The following is a 22,878-nucleotide window of genomic DNA, read 5'->3' as shown; positions in this document are numbered from 1 at the left end:
GAGTGTATTGCAGCAGGCTGCTCACCAGCCTGCGCCACAGCCCGGCTCTTGGCTTGTGTTATTAAGCCCATTCGCCAGTTTTTTCTCCCACCCTGGACATTATTCCACAGGTATATATATATACTCCACTTGCCTCACTGCCAACAGAACCTCTGAGGATGCCATTAGCCACAGACAGGAAACAATCAGGGCCAGCTAACACCTCCCAACAAAGGATTCCCCCAGGCAGGAATCAGCCAGGCCTTGAAGCCATAAGACAGGAAACAATCAGGGTCCCCTAACACCTCCCAACAAAGGTTTCCCCCAGGCAGGAATCAGCCAGGCCTTGAAGCCATAAGACAGGAAACAATCAGGGTCCCCTAACACCTCCCAACAAAGGATTCCCCCAGGCAGGAATCAGCCAGGCCTTGAAGCCATAAGACAGGAAACAATCAGGGTCCCCTAACACCTCCCAACAAAGGATTCCCCCAGGCAGGAATCAGCCATGGTTTGCAGCTACAAGACAGGAAACAATCAGGGCCAGCTAACACCTCCCAACAAAGGATTTCTTAATGTGGGATTTGTGTATTGGTAGTGTTTAAATGAAATGTGTGTCTTGCCTGTATTGCATACTGATTGCATCATCCAGAGTGTAATATAGTCTGGAAAGAGTTAATTACTAAGAAGCTGCGATGACCTTGATGTGTGGCTGGAACTGAGGAGTGTCCAGACACAAGTGTGCGCATTGCTGATTGCATCAGATCAGTTCTGTGTTGAGTTGAGTGCTGTCTGCCTAGGAGTTAAGTCCTGTGTCTATTGTCTGCAAGTCTGTTTGTCTTGTACAGTAAAACTGTGTACAGTCGAGTCTCACTTATCCAACACTCGCTTATCCAACGTTCTGGATTATCCAACGCATTTTTGTAGTCAATGTTTTCAGTATATCGTGATATTTTGGTGCTAAATTCATAAATACAGTAATTACTACATAGCATTACTGCGTATTGAACTACTTTTTCTGCCAAATTTGTTGTCTAACATGATGTTTTGGTGCTTCATTTGTAAAATCATAACCTAATTGGATGTTTAATAGGCTTCTCCTTAATCCCTCCTTATTATCCATCGTGATATTTTGATGCTAAATTCGTAAATACAGTAATTACTACATAGCATTACTGCGTATTGAACTACTTTTTCTGTCAAACTTGTTGTATAACATGATGTTTTGGTGCTTAATTTGTAAAACCATAACCTAATTGGATGTGTAATAGGCTTTTCCTTAATCCCTCCTTATTATCCAACATATTCACTTATCCAACGTTCTTCCGGCCTGTTTATGTTGGATAAGTGAGACTCTACTGCAGGGGTCCCCAAACTTTATAAACAGGGGGCCAGTTCACAATCCTTCAGACCGTTGGAGGGCCGGACTATAGTTGGCCACCGAACAATAATAATAATAATAATAATAATAATAATAATAATAATAATAATAATAACAGTAATAATAATAAAAAGAGAGTTGGAAGAGACCCTTTGGGCCATTAAGTCCAATCCCCTTCTACCTTTGTGCACTGAAAACACAAGCAAAGCACCCCTGACAGATGGCCACCCAGCCTCAATGTTAATAATAATAATAATAAAAACAACAACAGCAATAATAATAAAAAAGAGGGTTGGAAGAGACCCTTTGGGCCATTGAGTCCAATCCCCTTCTGCCTTTGTGCACCGAAAGCACAAGCAAAACACCCCTGACAGATGGCCACCCAGTCTCAATGTTAATAAATAATAATAATAATAATAATAATAATAATAATAATAATAATAAAGAGGGTTGGAAGAGACCCCTTGGGCCATTGAGTCCAATCCCCTTCTGCCTCTGCGGACCAAAAGCACAAGCAAAGCAACCCTGACAGATGGCCACCCAGCCTTAATGTTGATAATAATAATGATAATAATGATAATAATAATAATAATAATAATAATAATAATAATAATAATAATAATGGTTGTAAGAGAAGAAGAGAACCCTTGGGTCATTTAGTCCAACCCCCTTCTGCCCTTGTGCCATGGGGGGCCAGATAAATGGCTTCGGTGGGCCGCATCCGGCCCCCGGGCCTTAGTTTGGGCACCCCTGCTCTACTGTATAAAGTAGACTTCGTTCTGCGTTCCACTGACTCCATCCAACTCCTGCTGCGCTGCAAATTACTCTTGACAAGATGCAGGCGAAAAATCAGGAGGGAATGCTACCGGAACATGGCCATATGGCCCGAAAAACTCACAGCAACCCAATACAGGGGAAAGCTTATTCATACAAACAGAACTGGTTGCGCTTTCTGACTACAAAAGCCACGGAGAACCGTGGAAAAGAAAGACTCAGTGTTTCGTTCCCGACTTCCAGAAAATCCACAAAAGCTCCCCAACGGCCTCGCAACAAAGCCCACGGCCTCCGATCTAAGGCTTTTGCGAGGCTCCCCAACCAACCCCTTCTCGCCCCGATCCGGAGACGCAAGAGTGCTTACAATAATCGGGGACGAAGACGAAGACGGGCTCGGTCCACGAGCCGTTTCCGGCCAGAGAGGTGGCCCGGACGCGCACGCTGTAGTTCCCGGGCTGCAGATCCTTCAACTTGCAGCCTTGCTCCGTGGAGAACTGGCGGCGGGACACGCACTCGGGCTTTTCCTGAGGGCGGAAGGAGAGAAACAACAAAAGGTGAGCAAGGCTACAAAAAGGGTCACCAGCAAACCCTTGCTCTCGTAAGCCGGAAAAGCCAAATTCCGTGGACCTCCTTCTATATATATCTATATATATAAAAGAGTGATGGCATCAGGGCAGCGGACAAAACAACAAAACTATAGGCCCCCCAACCTCGAAATTTGACAACACAACCCATCATTCATGGCTCTAGGTTGATACAACAAAAAGAAAAGAAAAATAAAGTCCTAATTACAGGGAGAGGAATAATAGTTTTTATCCAATTGCTGCCAGCTTGAAGGCTAAGCTCCGCCCACTTGGTCTCCTAGCAACCTACTCAGCCCAGGGGACAGGCACAGTTAGGCCTCACTTAGGCCTCTTCCACAGATTATCAGATTTGAACTGGATTATATGGCAGTGTAGACTCAAGGCCCGTCCACACAGTTATATAACCCATTTAGAATCTTATATTATCTGCTTTGAACTGGATTATCTTGACTCCACACTGCCATAGAATCCACTTCAGTGTGAATACTAAACATAAAGACAACCATACAACAGACATCCAATACCCCCACTACCTCAACAATTTCTCACCAACACCACCAGACAACAACACAGCAACACGTGGCCGGGCACAGCTAGTATATATATAGAAGGGTAATGAAATTTCGGCCTAGGACAAAACAACAAAACGACACATCCCAGAAACACTCAACTTGGCTTGGATAAGCGAGGCTTGGATAAGTGAGACTCTACTGTATATAATTTTACTATGGAGTAAACAACAAAACCACTGGACCCAATCACACCAAATTTGGCCACAAAAGACATAGACATCCAAAATATGTCTTTCAATCAAAAAACCCTAGAAAAATAGTCCAAATTACAGAGGATGAGGAAGAGCCGTTCTCCCTCTAACTGCCAGTTAGAAAGGTAGGCACCGCTGCCTTTACCCCCGCCCCCCCCGCTGCCTTTAGGCCCCGCCCCCTTCGTATCCTAGCAATTCCCTCAGCCAAGATGGCGCCCAAGGCACAGGCAGAGCAGATAATATAAGATTATAAATGGGTTATATAGCTGTGTGGAAGGGCCTTGAGTCCACACTGCCATGTAATCCAGTTAAAATCTGATAATCTGTATTTTGTAGGCAGTGTGGAAGAGGCCAAAGTGAGGCCTAACTCTGCCTGTCCCCTGGGCTGAGTGGGTTGCTAGGAGACCAAGTGGGCGGAGCTTAGCCTTCTAACTGGCAGCAATTGGATAAAATCAATTCTTCCTCTCCCTCTAATTAGGACTTTATTTTTCTTTTCTTTTTGTTGTATGAACGTACAGGCATGAATGAGGGGTTGTGCTGCCAAGTTTAGTGTTTCTGCGATGTGTAGTTTTGTTGTTTTGTCCTAGGCCGAAATTTCACGACCCTTTTATATATATAGATTTTACTGACACAAAAATACAGTATAATACAGGGAACAAGATTGTATACGTTGGATTTCGTATTATTATTATTATTATTATTGTCTATGAACACCAGCTCTTTGGCTTAGAAATGGAGATGAGCACCACTCCCCGGAGTGGGACTCGACTAGATGTAATGTCAAGGGCAACGTCTACCTTCATTACCGGGGGGCTTGGCATGGTTCCTACCTGGGAATCCCCAAGGCGGCCGAAGTAGACCTCGTAGAGGATGATGAGTCCGTTGGGCTCCTTGGGCTCCTGCCATCGCAGGTGGATGGTGTTCTTCTCCACCACCTCGTGGGTGACGGGACCCACAATGTCGTCCGCTTTCGCTGGGAGAAGAAAAGAGAGCAAAGGCATCACTGGGGGGCTCTCTGGGCCTGGGCATTGGATGGGGGTGAGCATGGCAAAGACAGCTTGTTCCCCGACCACGTCATTCATTCCACAAGAGAAGACTTTTGGATCTGGACTTCCATCATAATCTGACCCTTGTTCCCCTACCACGTCATTCATCTATCTATATATATAAAAGAGTGATGGCATCACGGCAACCAACAAAACAACAAAACTACAGGCCCCCCAACCTCGAAATTTGACAACACAACCCATCATCCACGCCTCTAGGTTGATACAACAAAAGGAAAAGAAAAGTCCTAATTCGAGGGAGAGCAATAATTGTTTTTATCCAATACTGCCAGAGGACTAATCTCTGCCCACTTGGTCTCCTAGCAACCCACTCAGCCCAGGGGACAGGCACAGTTAGGCCCCACTTAGGCCTCTTCCACAGATTATCTAATTTGCACTGGATTCTATGGCAGTGTAGACTCAAGGCCCTTCCACACAGCTATATAACCCATTTAGAATCTTATATTATCTGCTTTGCACTGGATTATCTTGACTCCACACTGCCATATAATCCACTTCAGTGTGCCTACTAAACATAAAGACAACCATACAACGGACATTCAATACCACTACTACCTCAACAATTTCTCACCAACACCACCAGACAACGAATGCCACAGCAACGCGTGGCCGGGCACAGCTAGTAAATAACTAAAATGTATTCTTCCTTCATAAATAAAATTACAGTAGAGTCTGACTAATCCAAGCTAAACGGGCCGGCAGAAGCTTGGATAAGCGAATATCTTGGATTATAAGGACTGATCAAGGAAAAGCCTATTAAACATCAAATTAGGTTATGATTTTACAAATGAAGCACCAAAACTTCATGTTATACAACAAATTTGACAGAAAAAGTAGTTCAATACACAGCAATGTTATGTTGTAATTACTGTATTTATGAATTTAGCACCAAAATATCACGATATATTGGAAACATTGACTACAAAAATGGCTTGTATTATCCAGAGGCTTGGATAAGCGAGGCTTGGATTAGTGAGACTCTACTGTATATATAATTGAATAGGGAGAATTTCTGACAAGTTCAACTTATGAATGGCTTTTCTTCAAAGCCTCTAACACAGCTTGTTCTCTTTATTGTCCTAGAAACTTGGGAAGTGTTTGACTTGTGGTTTTGTGATACGAAATCCAGCATATCTGTCTTGTTTGCTGTGTCATAATAATAATAATAATAATAATAATAATAATAATAATAATAATAATAATAATAATACATAACACAGTCCTAGACACTTGGGAAGTGTTCGACTTGTGATTTTGTGATACGAAATCCAGCATGTCTATCTTGTTTGCTGTGTCATAATAATAATAATAATAATAATAATAATACATCACAGAGTCCTAGACACTTGGGAAGAGTTCGACATGTGATTTTGTGATATGAAATCCAGCATATCTATCTTGTTTGCTGTGTCATAATAATAATAATAATAATAATAATAATAATAATAATACATCACACAGTCTTAGACACTTGAGAAGTGTTTGACTTGTGGTTTTGTGATACGAAATCCAGCACATCTATCTTGTTTGTTGTGTCATAACAATAATAATAATAATAATAATAATAATAATAATAATAATGCAGCAAGCCATCAGAACAAATGCAATCAAGGCCAAGATTGAAAAATCAGCTGATGACCCCAAGTGCAGACTGTACAAGGAAACCGATGAAACCATGGATCATCTCCTCAGCTGCTGTAAGAAAATTGCACAGACAGACTACAAACAGAGGCACAACTGTGTGGCCCAAATGATCCATTGGAACTTATGCCTCAAGTACCACCTCCCTGCAGGAAAGAACTGGTGGGACCACAAACCTGCAAAGGTTGTGGAAAATGAACACGCAAAGATACTGTGGGACTTCCGAATCCAGACTGACAAAGTTCTGGAACACAACACACCAGACATCACAGTTGTGGAAAAGAACAAGGTTTGGATCATGGATGTTGCCATCCCAGGTGACAGTCGCATTGACGAAAAACAACAGGAAAAACTCAGCCGCTCTCAGGACCTCAAGACTGAACTTCAAAGACTCTGGCAGAAACTAGTGCAGGTGGTCCCGGTGGTGATGGGCACACTGGGTGCCGTGCCAAAAGATCTCAGCCGGCATTTGGAAACAATAGACATTGACAAAATTACGATCTGCCAACTGCAAAAGGCCACCTTACTGGGATCTGCACGCATCATCCGAAAATACATCACACAGTCCTAGACACTTGGGAAGTGTTCGACTTGTGGTTTTGTGAAACGAAATCCAGCATGTCTATCTCGTTTGCTGTGTCATAAAATAATAATAATAATAATAATAATAATAATAATAATAATAATAATAATAATACACATCATCACGTCATCCATTCCATGCAAATATGGATCCACTTCCTAGTTAAGAATATGCACATCTAGCATCTTTCAGAAACCTCTAGTAGCAACAACAGACTTTTGACTATGCTCCTGCTTGACCCCCGTTGCGGACTGCTTGCTGTGTAGGCTTTAGGACTGCTTCTGACCACGAGAAGCTGGCAGGGCTGTGACGGGGCCCACGGACCGGGAAGCCTCGGCCTTACCTTCGGGCATGGTCCGGGCGCTGACGTAGGCGGAGACCCCGCACTCGGTGGGAGCCTCCCGGTTGCAGGCCCGGATCTCGATCCAGTAGCTGGTGAAGTGCCGCAGGTTGGAGATGACCACCGACTCCTTCTGGACCACCATCGCGGAGGGGCGGGGGTCCTCGGGGGCGACGGTGGAGCCGTTGGCCAAGCCCAGGACGGCCGGAGGGGCCGCGGTGTGGTTGGCCACGCGGCCCACGTCCCTCCGCCTCCGCATGGGCCTACGGGAGAGAACGGCAAGGACGTAGACAATGAGTAAGACGGTTGCATCTGTCAAGTCGGAAATATAGGTGGAGGCTAATTTAACTAATTTACAACACCGTAAAAACTTCCACCAGCAGTGTGCGGAAAGGAATGAGGAAGTCCTCCGTGTCGCAAGTGGACGATTCCCCCTTGTGGCCGGAATCGAGAATACCCTCATGAAGCTGGAAAACGTTAAATTGCTTCTGTGTCTGTCTATGTATGTCCCTTCCAATAACAATAGAGTAAGGAAAATGTTAAATTGCCTCTGTGTCTGTCTATGTATGTCCCTTCCAATAACAATAAAGGAAAATGTTAAATTGCCTCTGTGTCTGTCTATGTATGTCCCTTCCAATAACAATAGAGTAAGGAAAATGTTAAATTGCCTCTGTGTCTGTCTATGTATGTCCCTTCCAATAACAATAGAGTAAGGAAAATGTTAAATTGCCTCTGTGTCTGTCTATGTATGTCCCTTCCAATAACAATAGAGTAAGAAAAATGTTAAATTGCCTCTGTGTCTGTCTATGTATGTCCCTTCCAATAACAATAGAGTAAGGAAAATGTTAAATTGCCTCTGTGTCTGTCTATGTATGTCCCTTCCAATAACAATAGAGTAAGGAAAATGTTAAATTGCCTCTGTGTCTATGTATGTCCCTTCCAATAACAATAGAGTAAGGAAAATGTTAAATTGCCTGTGTCTGTCTATGTATGTCCCTTCCAATAACAATAAAGGAAGATGTTAAATTGCCTCTGTGTCTGTCTATGTATGTCCCTTCCAATAACAATAGAGTAAGGAAAATGTTAAATTGCCTCTGTGTCTGTCTATGTATGTCCCTTCCAATAACAATAGAATAAGGAAAATGTTAAATTGCCTCTGTGTCTATGTATGTCCCTTCCAATAACAATAGAGTAAGGAAAATGTTAAATTGCCTGTGTCTGTCTATGTATGTCTCTTCCAATAACAATAGAGTAAGGAAAATGTTAAATTGCCTCTGTGTCTGTCTATGTATGTCTCTTCCAATAACAATAGAGTAAGGAAAATGTTAAATTGCCTCTGTGTCTGTCTATGTATGTCCCTTCCAATAACAATAGAGTAAGGAAAATGTTAAATTGCCTCTGTGTCTGTCTATGTATGTCCCTTCCAATAACAATAGAGTAAGGAAAATGTTAAATTGCCTCTGTGTCTGTCTATGTATGTCCCTTCCAATAACAATAGAGTAAGGAAAATGTTAAATTGCCTCTGTGTCTGTCTATGTATGTCCCTTCCAATAACAATAGAGTAAGGAAAATGTTAAATTGCCTCTGTGTCTATGTATGTCCCTTCCAATAACAATAGAGTAAGGAAAATGTTAAATTGCCTGTGTCTGTCTATGTATGTCCCTTCCAATAACAATAAAGGAAGATGTTAAATTGCCTCTGTGTCTGTCTATGTATGTCCCTTCCAATAACAATAGAGTAAGGAAAATGTTAAATTGCCTCTGTGTCTGTCTATGTATGTCCCTTCCAATAACAATAGAATAAGGAAAATGTTAAATTGCCTCTGTGTCTATGTATGTCCCTTCCAATAACAATAGAGTAAGGAAAATGTTAAATTGCCTGTGTCTGTCTATGTATGTCTCTTCCAATAACAATAGAGTAAGGAAAATGTTAAATTGCCTCTGTGTCTGTCTATGTATGTCTCTTCCAATAACAATAGAGTAAGGAAAATGTTAAATTGCCTCTGTGTCTGTCTATGTATGTCCCTTCCAATAACAATAGAGTAAGGAAAATGTTAAATTGCCTCTGTGTCTGTCTATGTATGTCCCTTCCAATAACAATAGAGTAAGGAAAATGTTAAATTGCCTCTGTGTCTGTCTATGTATGTCCCTTCCAATAACAATAGAGTAAGGAAAATGTTAAATTGCCTGTGTCTGTCTATGTATGTCCCTTCCAATAACAATAAAGGAAGATGTTAAATTGCCTCTGTGTCTGTCTATGTATGTCCCTTCCAATAACAATAGAGTAAGGAAAATGTTAAATTGCCTCTGTGTCTGTCTATGTATGTCCCTTCCAATAACAATAGAGTAAGGAAAATGTTAAATTGCCTCTGTGTCTGTCTATCTATGTCTCTTCCAATAACAATAGAGTAAGAAAAATGTTAAATTGCCTCTGTGTCTGTCTATCTATGTCCCTTCCAATAACAATACAGTAAAATGATAAATGGAGTAATAATATAATAATAATAATAAGAAGAAATAGACAAAAATAATAAATGTAATAACAGTAATATCAGAGCAAAATAATCAATGTAGTAATAATAGAGTAAAATAAATGTAATAGTAACCATAATAATAGAGAAAAATAATAAATGTAATAATAATGATAGAGAAAAAAAGTAAATGTAATAATAATATCAGATTAAAATAATAAATGTAATAATAATATCAGAGTAAAATAATAAATGTAATAATAATAATAATAATAATAATAAATAGAGAAAAATAATAAATGTAATAGTAATATCAGAGTAAAATAATACATGTAATAATAATAAATAGAGAAAAATAATAAGGGTTAGGGTACCATATATACTCGAGTATAAGCCGGCCTGAATATAAGCCAACCAGGACCCCCGCCCGAGTATAAGCCGAGGGGGGCTTTTTCGGCCCTAAAACAGGGCTTATCTTTGAGCATATATGGGAATCAGCCAGGTGTGTGGGGTGTGGGCGTGGGTGAGGGTCCCGACCTGGGGATGAAGACCTCGTTGTGGAGGTAGTCCTCGAAGGTCTTGCGGAAGGCGGACTCCTCCTTCTCCTTCTGGATCTGGGAGTCGGTCTTGGGGCAGGAGCAGCAGGCCCCGCCGCCCGGGTCCTCGCTGCTCTCGCTCTGGTTGTGCTTGTGGACGTCCTCCGACTCCAGCGGGGGGGACCAGGCCCGGTAGGGGGTCTTCAGGCCTGCAAAAAAAAAAAAAAAAAGGGGGGGGGATGGAAATCATCATCATCATCATTATTGAGGTTGGATGACCATCTGTCGGGGTGCTTCGACTGTGCTTTTCCTGTATAAAAGCAGAAGGGGTGTTGGACCAAATGGTCCATGTGGTCTCATCCCACTCTATTATCATTATTATATTAATAATACTAGCTGTGCCCGGCCACGTGTTGCTGTGGCGTTGTCTGGTGGTGTTGGTGAGAAATTGTTGAGGTTGTGGTGGTATTGAATGTCTGTTGTATGGTTGTCTTTATGTTTAGTATGCACATTGAAGTGGATTATATGGCAGTGTGGACTCAAGATAATCCAGTTCAAAGCAGATAATATAAGATTATAAATGGGTTATATAGCTGTGTGGAAGGGCCTTGAGTCTACACTGCCATATATCCAGTTAAAATCTGATAATCTGTGGAAGAGGCCTAAGTGAGGCCTAACTCGGCCTGTCCCCTGGGCTGAGGAGGTTGCTAGGAGACCAAGTGGGTGCTTAGCCCTCTAATTGGCAGCAATTGGATAAAAACAATTATTCCTCTCCCTGTAATTAGGACTTTATTTTTCTTTTCTTTTTGTTGTATCAACCTGGAGGCGTGGATGATGGGTTGTGTTGTCACATTTCGAGGTTGGGGGGCCTGTAGTTTTGTTGTTTTGTGGGTCGCCGTGATGCCATCACTCTTTTATATATATATATATATATAGACTAGCTGTGCCCAGCCACGCGTTGCGGTGGCGTTGTCTGGTGGTGTTGGTGAGAAATTGTTGAGGTTGTGGTGGTATTGAATGTCTGTTGTAGGAGACCAAGTGGGTGCTTAGCCCTCTAACTGGCAGCAATTGGATAAAAACAATGAGAGATAAGTTATATTATCTGTTTAGAACTGGATTACATGAGGCCCCTTCTACACAGCTGTATAAAATGCACACTGAAGTGAATTATCTGGCAGTGTGGACTCAAGATAATCCAGTTCAAAGCAGATAATATAAGATTCTAAATAATAATAATGATAATAATAATAATAATAATAATAATAATAATAATAAATTTTATTTTTATACCCCACCCCATCTCCCCGAAGGGACTTGGGGTGGCTTACATGGGGCCTAGCCCGATAAAACAATCAATATCAGTAACACAACTATAAAACAATTATACCAGTAAATGGGTAATATAGCTGTGTGGAAGGGCCTTGAGTCTACACTGCCATATAATCCAGTTAAAATCAGATAATCTGTGGAAAAGGCCTAAGTTAGGCCTCACTGTGCCTGTCCCTTGGGCTGAGTAGGTTGCTAGGAGACCAAGTGGGTGCTTAGCCCTCTAACTGGCAGCAATTGGATAAAAACAATTATTCCTCTCCCTCTAATTAGGACTTTATTTTTCTTTTCTTTTTGTTGTATCAACCTAGAGCCGTGGATGATGGGTTGTGTTGTCAAATTTCGAGGTTGGGGGGCCTGTAGTTTTGTTGTTTTGTGGGTCGCCGTGATGCCATCACTCATTTATATATATAGATTCTAACATCAAGTTCAAGGAAAGTCATGATCTCATGGAATATTATTATTGTATTATTACTGTTTTATTACTGATTTATTTTAATTTTATATCACTATTTTATATTATTATTATATTATATTAAGGATTCTAACATCAAGGGAAGTCATGATCTTATGGAATATTATTATTTTTGTATTATTACTGTTTTATTACTGTTTTATTTTAATTTTATATCACTATTTTATATTATATTACTAGCTGTGCCCGGCCACGCGTTGCTGTGGCATTTTCTGGTGGTGTTGGTGAGAAATTGTTGAGGTTGTGGTGGTATTGAATGTCTGTTGTATGGTTGTCTTTATGTTTAGTATGCACACTGAAGTGGATTATATGGCAGTGTGGAGTCAAGATAATCCAATTCAAAGCAGATAATATAAGATTTTAAATGGGTTATATAGATGTGTGGAAGGGCCTTGGGTCTACACTGCCATATAATCCAGTTAAAATCAGATAATCTGTGGAAGAGGCCTAAGTGAGGCCTAACTCGGCCTGTCCCCTGGGCTGAGTGGGTTGCTAGGAGACCAAGTGGGTAGAGCCTAGCCTTCAAACTGGCAGCAATTGGATAAAAACTATTATTCCTCTCCCTGTAATTAGGACTTTATTTTTCTTTTCTTTTTGTTGTATCAACCTAGAGGCATGAATGATGGGTTGTGTTGTCAAATTTCAAGGTTGGGGGGCCTGTAGTTTTGTTGTTTTGTCCGCTGCCCTGATGCCATCACTCTTTTATATATATAGATTATTGCTGATGGGTGCCCATCTTTCCTGCATGAAGGCAGAAAGGGGTTGAATGGATGGCCCTTGAAGTCTTTTCCAACTCTATTATTATTATTATTACTATTATTATTTTAATACTAGTATTACTATTATTACTATTATTTTATTACTATTATTACTATAACTATTTTTACTATATTCTGTTTTGGATTTTATGAATCAGTCTCTTGTTTTAATATTGTATGTTTTTTATATGCTTCTAGCTGATTTTAACGATTGTTTTATTGCTATTGATGTTTTACCGGTATAATTGTTTTATAGTCGTGTTATTGATATTGATTGTTTTATCGGGCAAGGCCCCATGTAAGCCACCCCGAGTCCCTTCGGGGAGATGGGGCGGGGTATAAAAATAAAGTTGTTGTTGTTATTATTATTATTATTACTACTACTACATTATTACAACTATTACTATTTTACTATTATTATTTTTATTACAACTATTACTACTATTATTACTATTATGTTACTATTATTATTACTACATTATTACAACTATTACTATTTTACTATTATTATTACTACTATTATTATTTTTACTATTATTATTTTATTACTACTATTACTATTATTACTACTATTATTATTACTATTATTTTTATTACTATTATTACTATTACTATTATTTTATTACTACTATTACTATTATTACTACTATTATTATGTTACTATTATTATTACTACATTATTACAATTATTACTATTTTACTATTATTATTACTACTATTATTATTTTTATTACTATTGTTATTATTACTATTATTTTATTACTATTAATATTATTATTACTACATTATTACAACTATTACTACATTACTACTATTATTTTTTATTACTATTATTACTATTATTATTATTACATTATTACAACTACTGTATTACTATTACTATCTTACTATTATTATTATTACGACTATTATTATTTTTATTATTACTACTATGATTATTACTATTATTATTATTTTACTATTATTATTACAGTATTATTATTATTATTATTATTATTATTATTATTATTATTATTATTATTATTATTATTCCCCTGCCCCGACTGGCCTTTCAGGCAGTAGTCCAGCTCGTAGAGCTCCTTGTCCTCGCTCAGCTGCTCCCAGGAGACCAAGTAGTGGGTGATGTTCCCGTTGGGGTCGGAGGGCGGCTTCCACTTCAGGATGATCTGCGAGGAGGAGTTGGAGACCGAGATGGGGTCCGTGGGGACGGCGGGCACTGCGGCGGAGGGGGAGGAAAGTGGGCAAGCGTCAACGGGAGGCTCCAAGCATGTACCGTATATATTCGAGTATAAGCCGACTCAAATATAAGCCGAGGCACCTCATTTTTGCAAGCCGAGGCTTTGCAAAAGAAAACACACTGATAAGGGAGGAGAAGAGAGGAATAGAACACATATTGCAAAGGAAAACACACTGATAAGGGAGGAGAAGAGAGAAACAGATCACATATTGCAAAGGAAAACACACTGATAAGGGAGGAGAAGAGAGGAATAGATCACATATTGCAAAGGAAAACACACTGATAAGGGAGGAGAAGAGAGGAATAGATCACATATTGCAAAAGAAAACACACTGATAAGGGAGGAGAAGAAAGAAATAGATCACATATTGCAAAAGAAAACACACTGATAAGGGAGGAGAAGAAAGAAATAGATCACATATTGCAAAAGAAAACACACTGATAAGGGAGGAGAAGAAAGAAATAGATCACATATTGCAAAAGAAAACACACTGATAAGGGAGGAGAAGAAAGAAATAGATCACATATTGCAAAAGAAAACACACTGATAAGGGAGGAGAAGAGAGGAATAGATCACATATTGCAAAGGAAAACACACTGATAAGGGAGGAGAAGAGAGGAATAGATCACATATTGCAAAGGAAAACACACTGATAAGGGAGGAGAAGAGAGGAATAGATCACATATTGCAAAAGAAAACACACTGATAAGGGAGGAGAAGAAAGAAATAGATCACATATTGCAAAAGAAAACACACTGATAAGGGAGGAGAAGAAAGAAATAGATCACATATTGCAAAAGAAAACACACTGATAAGGGAGGAGAAGAAAGAAACAGATCACATATTGCAAAAGAAAACACACTGATAAGGGAGGAGAAGAAAGAAATAGATCACATATTGCAAAAGAAAACACACTGATAAGGGAGGAGAAGAAAGAAACAGATCACATATTGCAAAAGAAAACACACTGATAAGGGAGGAGAAGAGAGAAACAGATCACATATTGCAAGCAAGAGCCTGTAGGGAGGCTTTGCAAAAGAAAACACACTGATAAGGGAGGAGAAGAGAGGAATAGATCACATATTGCAAAGGAAAACACACTGATAAGGGAGGAGAAGAGAGAAACAGATCACATATTGCAAGCAAGAGCCTGTAGGGAGGCTTTGCAAAAGAAAACACACTGATAAGGGAGGAGAAGAGAGGAATAGATCACATGTTGCAAGCAAGAGCCTGCAGGCTTTGCAAAAGAAAACACACTGATAAGGGAGGAGAAGAGAGAAATAGAAATTTTGCACCCAGACGGATAGGAGTGTGTGCAAGCGCTGCTCACCGGAGGCGTTGGTCTGGAGGTAGATGATGTCGCTCTTGGCCCCGTAGGTCCGGCGCTCGTCCGAGTAGGTGACCAGGGTCTTGACGAAGATGGCGTACTGCGTCCAGGGCTTGAGGTTGCGCAGCAGCCAGCCCGGGTGGATGGGCGGCTTCCCGTCGGTGGGCCGGGGCGGGGGGTCGATGTCCACCACTGTCCAGCTGTTGGAGCCGCACACGTCCTGCCCGTCAAACTCCGTCACATTCCGGAAGGGCCTGGTCCCAGGGGCAAAAGAGAGGCTCGCTTTGGAACAAGGGCGATCTGACCTCAGCAGAGTTCACAGCTCTTCTCCATCCCCAGGACTGACCGCTGGGCGGTTCTGCTAGCCCAGGGTGGAGTGGCCCTCCCGGCTCCCGACTCACGCTTCCTTGTAGAAGAGCATGAAGCCCAGGAGGTCGCGGAAGTCCAGCGGCCAGTAAGGCTCCCACTTCAGCACAATCTTGTCGCTGGACGTCTTGATGACCGAGAACTTGAGCACTTCGTTCTCGCCTGCAGAGGAGACATCGAATAATAATAATAATAATAATAATAATAATAATAATAATAATAATGGAGAATGTAAGAGCCGAAAAGCTCATCTTCACATGACGTGGACCGACTACCAAAAGGCCTTTGACTCACTCCCACACAGCTGGATCATCAAGTGCCTGGACGCCATCGGGATTAGTAAAAACGTTGGCACATTCATTGAAAACATGATGGAACACTGGAAAACTGAACTGTTTGTTGGAAACGAAAGCTATGGACTTGTCAACATCAGAAGAGGAATTTTCCAGGGAGACTCATTGTCCCCTCTGCTTTTCATTATTGCCATGATCCCTCTGTCAACAATCTTACAAAAAACAAATCTCGGCTATCAAACATCTAAGAAATCTCACAAAATTTCACATCTGATGTACATGGATGACCTGAAGCTGTATGGGAAAACGAAAACTGAAATCCAGTCTCTGACTAACACTGATATCAGCATGGAGTTTGGCTTGGACAAATGTTCGACAGTGTCATTGAAGAAGGGAAAAATCATTGAAAGTGAGGGCATAAATATGCCCAATGGCCAAACAATAAAGTGTCACCAGCCAGAGGCCTATAAATATCTGGGCATACTACAGCTGGACAACATCAAGCATGAACATGTGAAGACTGTGGTCAGTAAAGAATACACACAAAGGGTCAGAAAAATTCTCCAAAGTAAGCTCAATGGAGGCAACACCATCAAGGCCATAAACACCTGCGCCATGCCTGTCATGAGATATACTGGACAATTTAGAGAGAAAAACTCATGACCATTCATCACTCACTGGACCCTCGCAGTGATGTTGACCGGCTATATCTGCCTAGAAGATCAGGGGGCAGAGGACTCCTACAAGTAAAACAAGCAGTCAAAGAAGAAGAACATGCCCTGGCAGAAGATGTCAAGCAAAGTGAAGAACCTGCTTTGATTGAAGTCAAACATCAGAAACTCCTCAAAACACAGCAGACAAAAAACCAGTACAAGAAAACTGCACTACAAACTAGAGCAGAATCAGTACAAGAAAACCGCACTACAAACTAGAGCAGAATCAGTACAAGAAAACTGCACTACAAACTAGAGCTGACAGCTGGCACAACAAAACATTGCATGGAAAGTTCCTTGACAAAATGGAAGGAAAAGCTGACAAGGAGAAGACCTGGCTCTGGCTCACGAATGGGACCCTGAAGAAGGAGACAGAAGGCCTGATCCTTGCAGCCCAGGAGCAAGACATCAGAACAAAGGCAATCAAGGCCAAGATCGAAAAATCAGCTGATGACCCAAAATGCAGACTGTGCAAGGAAACCGACGAAACCATGGATCATATCCTCACCCGCTGTAAGAAAATCGCACAGACAGACTACAAACAGAGGCACAACTCTGTGGCCCAAATGATCCATTGGAACTTATGCCTCAAGTACCACCTGCCAGCAGTAAAGAACTGGTGGGATCACAAACCAGCAAAGGTCGTGGAAAATGAGCACGCAAAGATACTGTGGGACTTCCGAATCCAGGCTGACAAAGTTCTGGAACACAACACACCAGACATCACAGTTGTGGAAAAGAACAAGGTTTGGATCATGGATGTTGCCATCCCAGGTGACAGTCGCATAGATGAAAAACAACAGGAAAAACTCAGCCGCTCTCAGGACCTCAAGATTGAACTTCAAAGACTCTGGCAGAAACCAGTGCAGGTGGTCCCGGTGGTGATGGGCACACTGGGTGCCGTGCCAAAAGATCTCAGCCGGCATTTGGAAAAAATAGACATTGACAAAATCACCATCTGCCAACTGCAAAGGGCCACCCTGCTGGGACTTGTGATTTTGTGATACGACATCCAGCATATCTATCTTGTTTGCTGTGTCATAATAAAATAATAATAATAATAATAATAGTGTTGGAAGAGACCCCAAAGAGGGCAATCTAGTCCAAACCCCTTCTACATGCATGCAGGAAATATAATAATATATAATATAAATATCAATAATATGTATCAATAATATATATTATATAAATTAATAATAATAATAATAATCTATCTTGTTTGCTGTGTCATACAATAAAACAAGAATACGAGGGCCTTACAGGAGGCCTGGTCCCCGTTGGTCTTGAGGGCGATGTCGTTCTTGTCCTGCCGGCCTTTGGCCCCGGAGATCTCCTCCAGGGTGTGGATCTCGGAGAGGCAGAGCTTGGGGTTGTAGTGGAAGAAGAGCTTCCCCCGGGCAATGGTCAGGTTGTGCTTGCTCCAGTCCCACAGCTTGCGCAGGTTCTGGTTGTCCAGCGCGTAGAAGGAGTAGTTCCTGCCGGGAGGAGAGACAATCTTAGCATCCTTCATAGCATCATCAATATCAACATTATAATAATCTATATATATAAAAGAGTGATGGCATCACGGCAGCGGACAAAACAACAAAAGTAAACACCCCCCAACCTCGAAAATTGGCATCACAACCCCTCACCTATGCCTCTAGGTTGATACAACAAAAAGAAAAGAAAAATAAAGTCCTAATTAGAGGGAGAGGAATAATTGTTTTTATCCAATTGCTGCCAGTTAGAAGGCTGAGCTCCGCTCACTTGGTCTCCTAGCAACCCACTCAGCCCAGGGGACCCTTTACCTTAACTACCACCAATTCTTCAATACTTTATTTCCCATACCATCATACTTCGCCACAGCAACGCGTGGCCGGGCACAGCTAGTCTATATATATAAAAGAGTGATGGCATCAGGGCAGCGGACAAAACAACAAAACGACAGGCCCCCCAACCTCGAAATTTGACAACACAACCCATCATTCACGGCTCTAGGTTGATACAACAAAAAGAAAAGAAAAATAAAGTCCTATTTAGAAAGAGAGGAATAATTGCTTTTATCCAATTGCTGCCAGTTAGAAGGCTAAGCTCCTCCAACTTGGTCTCCTAGCAACCCAATAAAAAAAAATAAAAAACACTAAAAAATTAATACAATAAAATACTATAATAACAGAAAATAACTAAAAATAATACAAGAAAATAATAAAATATAACTTACAATAAAATTAATAAAAAATGCAAATAAAGTCAAATAAAAATTACACAACAATTTTTAACCAAAACCACCACCACTTTGCCACAGCAACGCGTGGCCGGGCACAGCTAGTCTATATATATAAAAGAGTGATGGCATCACGGCAATTAACAAAACAACAAAACGACAGGCCCCCCAACCTCGAAATTTGACAACACAACCCATCATCCACGGCTCTAGGTTGATACAACAAAAAGAAAAGAAAAATAAAGTCCTAATTACAGGGAGAGGGATAACAGTTTTTATCCAATTGCTGCCAGTTTGAAGGCTAAGCTCCGCCCACTTGGTCTCCTAGCAACCTCCTCAGCCCAGGGGACAGGCCGAGTTAAGCCTCACTTAGGCCTCTTCCACAGATTATCTGATTTTAACTGGATTATATGGCAGTGTAGACTCAAGGCCCTTCCACACAGCTATATAACCCATTTAGAATCTTATATTATCTGCTTTGAACTGGATTATCTTGACTCCACACTGCCATATAATCCACTTCAGTGTGCATACTAAACATAAAGACAACCATACAACAGACATTCAATACCACCACTAGCTCAACAATTTCTCACCAACACCACCAGACAACACCACAGCAACGCGTGGCCGGGCACAGCTAGTAATATAATATAAAATAGTGATATAAAATTAAAATAAAACAGTAATAAAACAGTAATAATACAAAAATAATATTCCATAAGATCATGACTTCCCTTGATGTAAGAATCCTTAATATAATAATATAATAATAATAATAATATAAAATAGTGATATAAAATTAAAATAAATCAGTAATAAAACAGTAATAATACAATAATAATATTCCATGAGATCATGACTTTCCTTGAACTTGATGTTAGAATCTATATATATGAATGAGTGATGGCATTACGGCGACCCACAAAACAACAAAACTACAGGCCTCCCAACCTCGAAATGTGACAACACAACCCATCATCCACGCCTCTAGGTTGATACAACAAAAAGGAAAAAAAAATAAAGTCCTAATTAGAGGGAGAGGAATAATTGTTTTTATCCAATTGCTGCCAGTTAGAGGGCTAAGCACCCACTTGGTCTCCTAGCAACCTACTCAGCCCAAGGGACAGGCACAGTGAGGCCTAACTTAGGCTTTTTCCACAGATTATCTGATTTTAACTGGATTATATGGCAGTGTAGACTCAAGGCCCTTCCACACAGCTATATAACCCATTTAGAATCTTATATTATCTGCTTTGAACTGGATTATCTTGACTCCACACTGCCAGATAATTCACTTCAGTGTGCATTTTATACAGCTGTGTAGAAGGGGCCTCATGTAATCCAGTTCTAAACAGATAATATAAGTGAGTATGTTGGATAATAAGAAGGGATTCAGAAAAAGCCTATTAAACATCAAATTAGATAATGATTATACAAATCAACCACCAAACATCATGTTATTAAAAAAATTGACAGAAAAAGTAGTTCAATACACAGTAATGCTATGTAGTAATTACTGTATTTACAAATTTAGCACCAAAATATCACAATGAATTTAAAACATCGACTACAAAAACATTGACATAGGCATTTAACATTTTTTTCCAGCTTCACGATTCCGGCCACAGGGGGAGCTGTTGCTTCACCGTCCACTAGTGGCTGTACTTCCTCATTCCATTCCTCGTGTTTTGATGTTGTAAATTAGTTAAATTAGCCTCCCGCATAAAGCGTACCTAAATTTCCCTACTTGACAGATGCAACTGTCTTTCGGGGCTGCATAGGTCAACAGCAAGCCAGGCTATTTAATGGTCGGGGGCTTAACCCGACCCAGGCTTCGAACTCATGACCTCTCAGTCAGTAGTGATTTATTGCAGCTGCGCCACAGCTCGGCATAATAGAATACAAAATAAAATAACGTAGAAGTACTATACAATTATAATATAATAATAATTTAAAAATAAAATAGTAATCATACAATAATAATAATAATAATAATAATAATAATAATAATCTATATATATAAAATGATAAAGTTGTTTGCGCAGTGACTATAACAACAAAACTAAACATCCCAGAAATACGAAATTTGGCAACACAATGCAAAAGGCTTGCCTCCAGGTTACAACAACACAATCACACCACAAAACCACAATCCAGACCCACAAAACTCACAACAACGCATCATGCGATAACAACACAACTAAACACCCCAGAAATACAAAACTTGCCAACACAATGCAAAAGCCTTGCCTCCCAGTTGTAACAACACAACCACGCCACAAAACCACACAGGGCCCACAAAACTCACAACAACGCATTGTGACTATAACAACACAACTAAACGCCCCAGAAATACGAAACTTGGCAACACAATGCAAAAGCCTTCCCTCCAGGTTGTAACAACACAACCACACCACAAAACCACAATCCGGACCCATAAAACTCACAACAACGCATCGTGACTATAACAACACAACTAAACGTCCCAGAAATACGAAACTTGGCACACAACTAAATGCCCCAGAAATATAAAACTTGACAACACAATGCAAAACCCTTGCCTCCCGGTTGTAACAACACAACCACACCACAAAACCACAATCCGGACCCACAAAACTGACAACAACGCATCATGACTATAACAACACAACTAAACGCCCCAGAAATACAAAACTTGGCAAAACAATGCAAAAGCCTTGCCTCTCAGTTGTAACAATACAACCACACCACAAAACCACAATCCGGACCCACAAAACTGACAACGCATAGTGACTATAACAAATACAAAATTTGACAACACAACTCATCCACCTCCCCAATTCACACTTGGCCTCCAAAAAAACAATTACAATAATAACAAAGACAACAACAACAACAACAAGAATCAACACCATCACAGGCAAGAAACAGCCAGGCACTGAGGCTGAGAGGCCAGTCAGTGCTACACTGGGCCTCCAAAAAACAATACAGTAGCATCTAACTTATCCAACCTTCATGACCACAACAACAACAATAATAATAAACACCTACACAGGCAAAACAAAAAAAGACTATTGTACCACAATAAAAATATAAACCGCACTCAGCAGAATCAGACATTACAACAACAAACCAAAGACAACAGGGATCTCAAGCAATTATCAATCAACACAAAAATTGAAGAAGGTAACAGACTTCAAATACTACTACTAATGTGAGTATAAAGAAGGGTGGAGGTCACAGCATCAATACAACCTAATGTAGACTGACCAACACCACCAGACTAAGCCACAGCAACAGCTAGTAATAATATAAAATAAAATAGAACAAAAATGGCTTTGGAAAGCAATTCCTCACAGGCCTGCTGTGGATGGTTTTTAGATATTCTCCTTGGCGTTCTTGTTCCCGCCAGACTCACCCGGCTTCCAAATCCCGTCCTCGGATGAGATGGAGCTTGCGGAAGAAGGAGAGCGACACCAGGGCGTATGAACGTCGGATTTTCAAGTAGCCCGAGATTTCTTCGATCAGGCCCAGGTTGGCTTCCAGCTCGGCCCCAATGTTACCTGAAGGAGAAGGGATTCGGGGTCAACAACAACAGACGGTTCTGCTCATTGGATCAATAACATTAAGTCACACAATGGCTTTTGTTCCTGGGTTGTAAGTGTCATTTCCCAATTGGTTCTATCATAAAAACATGGGGAAAAGTCCATTAAACTGCACCCCAAAAAACCCTTTGCCTTTGCAGGAGGGACATCCTGCTATAACACACTTGGCTCTTGTTTTTCAATAAATATTTATTTTTATTTATTTATTAAACTTATATACCACTACTCCCAGTTTGGCTCGGAGCGGTTTACAAATATAGATTAAAACAATACACTTGGCTTTAAAATAACAATAAAAACAACAATAAAAGCAACAATAAAACAGACATAGCCCCAAGTTTTTCACCCACTGAACGCTTGTCGGAAGAGCAAAGTTTTGCAGGCTTTCCGAAAGGCAAGTAAGTCTCATATTACTATTGTTATTTATATATTATTATCATTATGAGATATATTTAAATTATGTATATATTTTAA

The 22,878-nt window shown here is 40.5% G+C and overlaps 2 protein-coding genes across 2 annotated transcripts in view; one reads left to right on the top strand and one right to left on the bottom strand.

Annotated features, from left to right (window-relative positions):
* The window catches only part of insr (insulin receptor), a 110,998-nt gene that overhangs the window by 17,027 nt on the left and 71,093 nt on the right, over positions 1 to 22,878 (bottom strand). Inside the window, exons 5-13 of the mRNA XM_062960204.1 lie at positions 22,218 to 22,362; positions 17,872 to 18,086; positions 15,641 to 15,767; positions 15,243 to 15,493; positions 13,723 to 13,890; positions 10,117 to 10,324; positions 7,113 to 7,372; positions 4,309 to 4,451; positions 2,496 to 2,655 (exon numbers count right to left, since the gene is read on the bottom strand). Coding sequence (XP_062816274.1) covers positions 2,496 to 2,655; positions 4,309 to 4,451; positions 7,113 to 7,372; positions 10,117 to 10,324; positions 13,723 to 13,890; positions 15,243 to 15,493; positions 15,641 to 15,767; positions 17,872 to 18,086; positions 22,218 to 22,362 — 1,677 coding nt within the window. The remainder of the gene's footprint in view (positions 1 to 2,495; positions 2,656 to 4,308; positions 4,452 to 7,112; positions 7,373 to 10,116; positions 10,325 to 13,722; positions 13,891 to 15,242; positions 15,494 to 15,640; positions 15,768 to 17,871; positions 18,087 to 22,217; positions 22,363 to 22,878) is intronic.
* The window catches only part of LOC134293232 (uncharacterized), a 183,464-nt gene that overhangs the window by 138,496 nt on the left and 22,090 nt on the right, over positions 1 to 22,878 (top strand). The gene's annotated exons all lie outside the window — the stretch shown is intronic.

Source organism: Anolis carolinensis, unplaced genomic scaffold (genome assembly GCF_035594765.1).
Source record: "Anolis carolinensis isolate JA03-04 unplaced genomic scaffold, rAnoCar3.1.pri scaffold_7, whole genome shotgun sequence".
NCBI classification, from domain to species: domain Eukaryota; kingdom Metazoa; phylum Chordata; class Lepidosauria; order Squamata; family Dactyloidae; genus Anolis; species Anolis carolinensis.
This window is presented reverse-complemented; position numbering and strand designations above follow the sequence as displayed.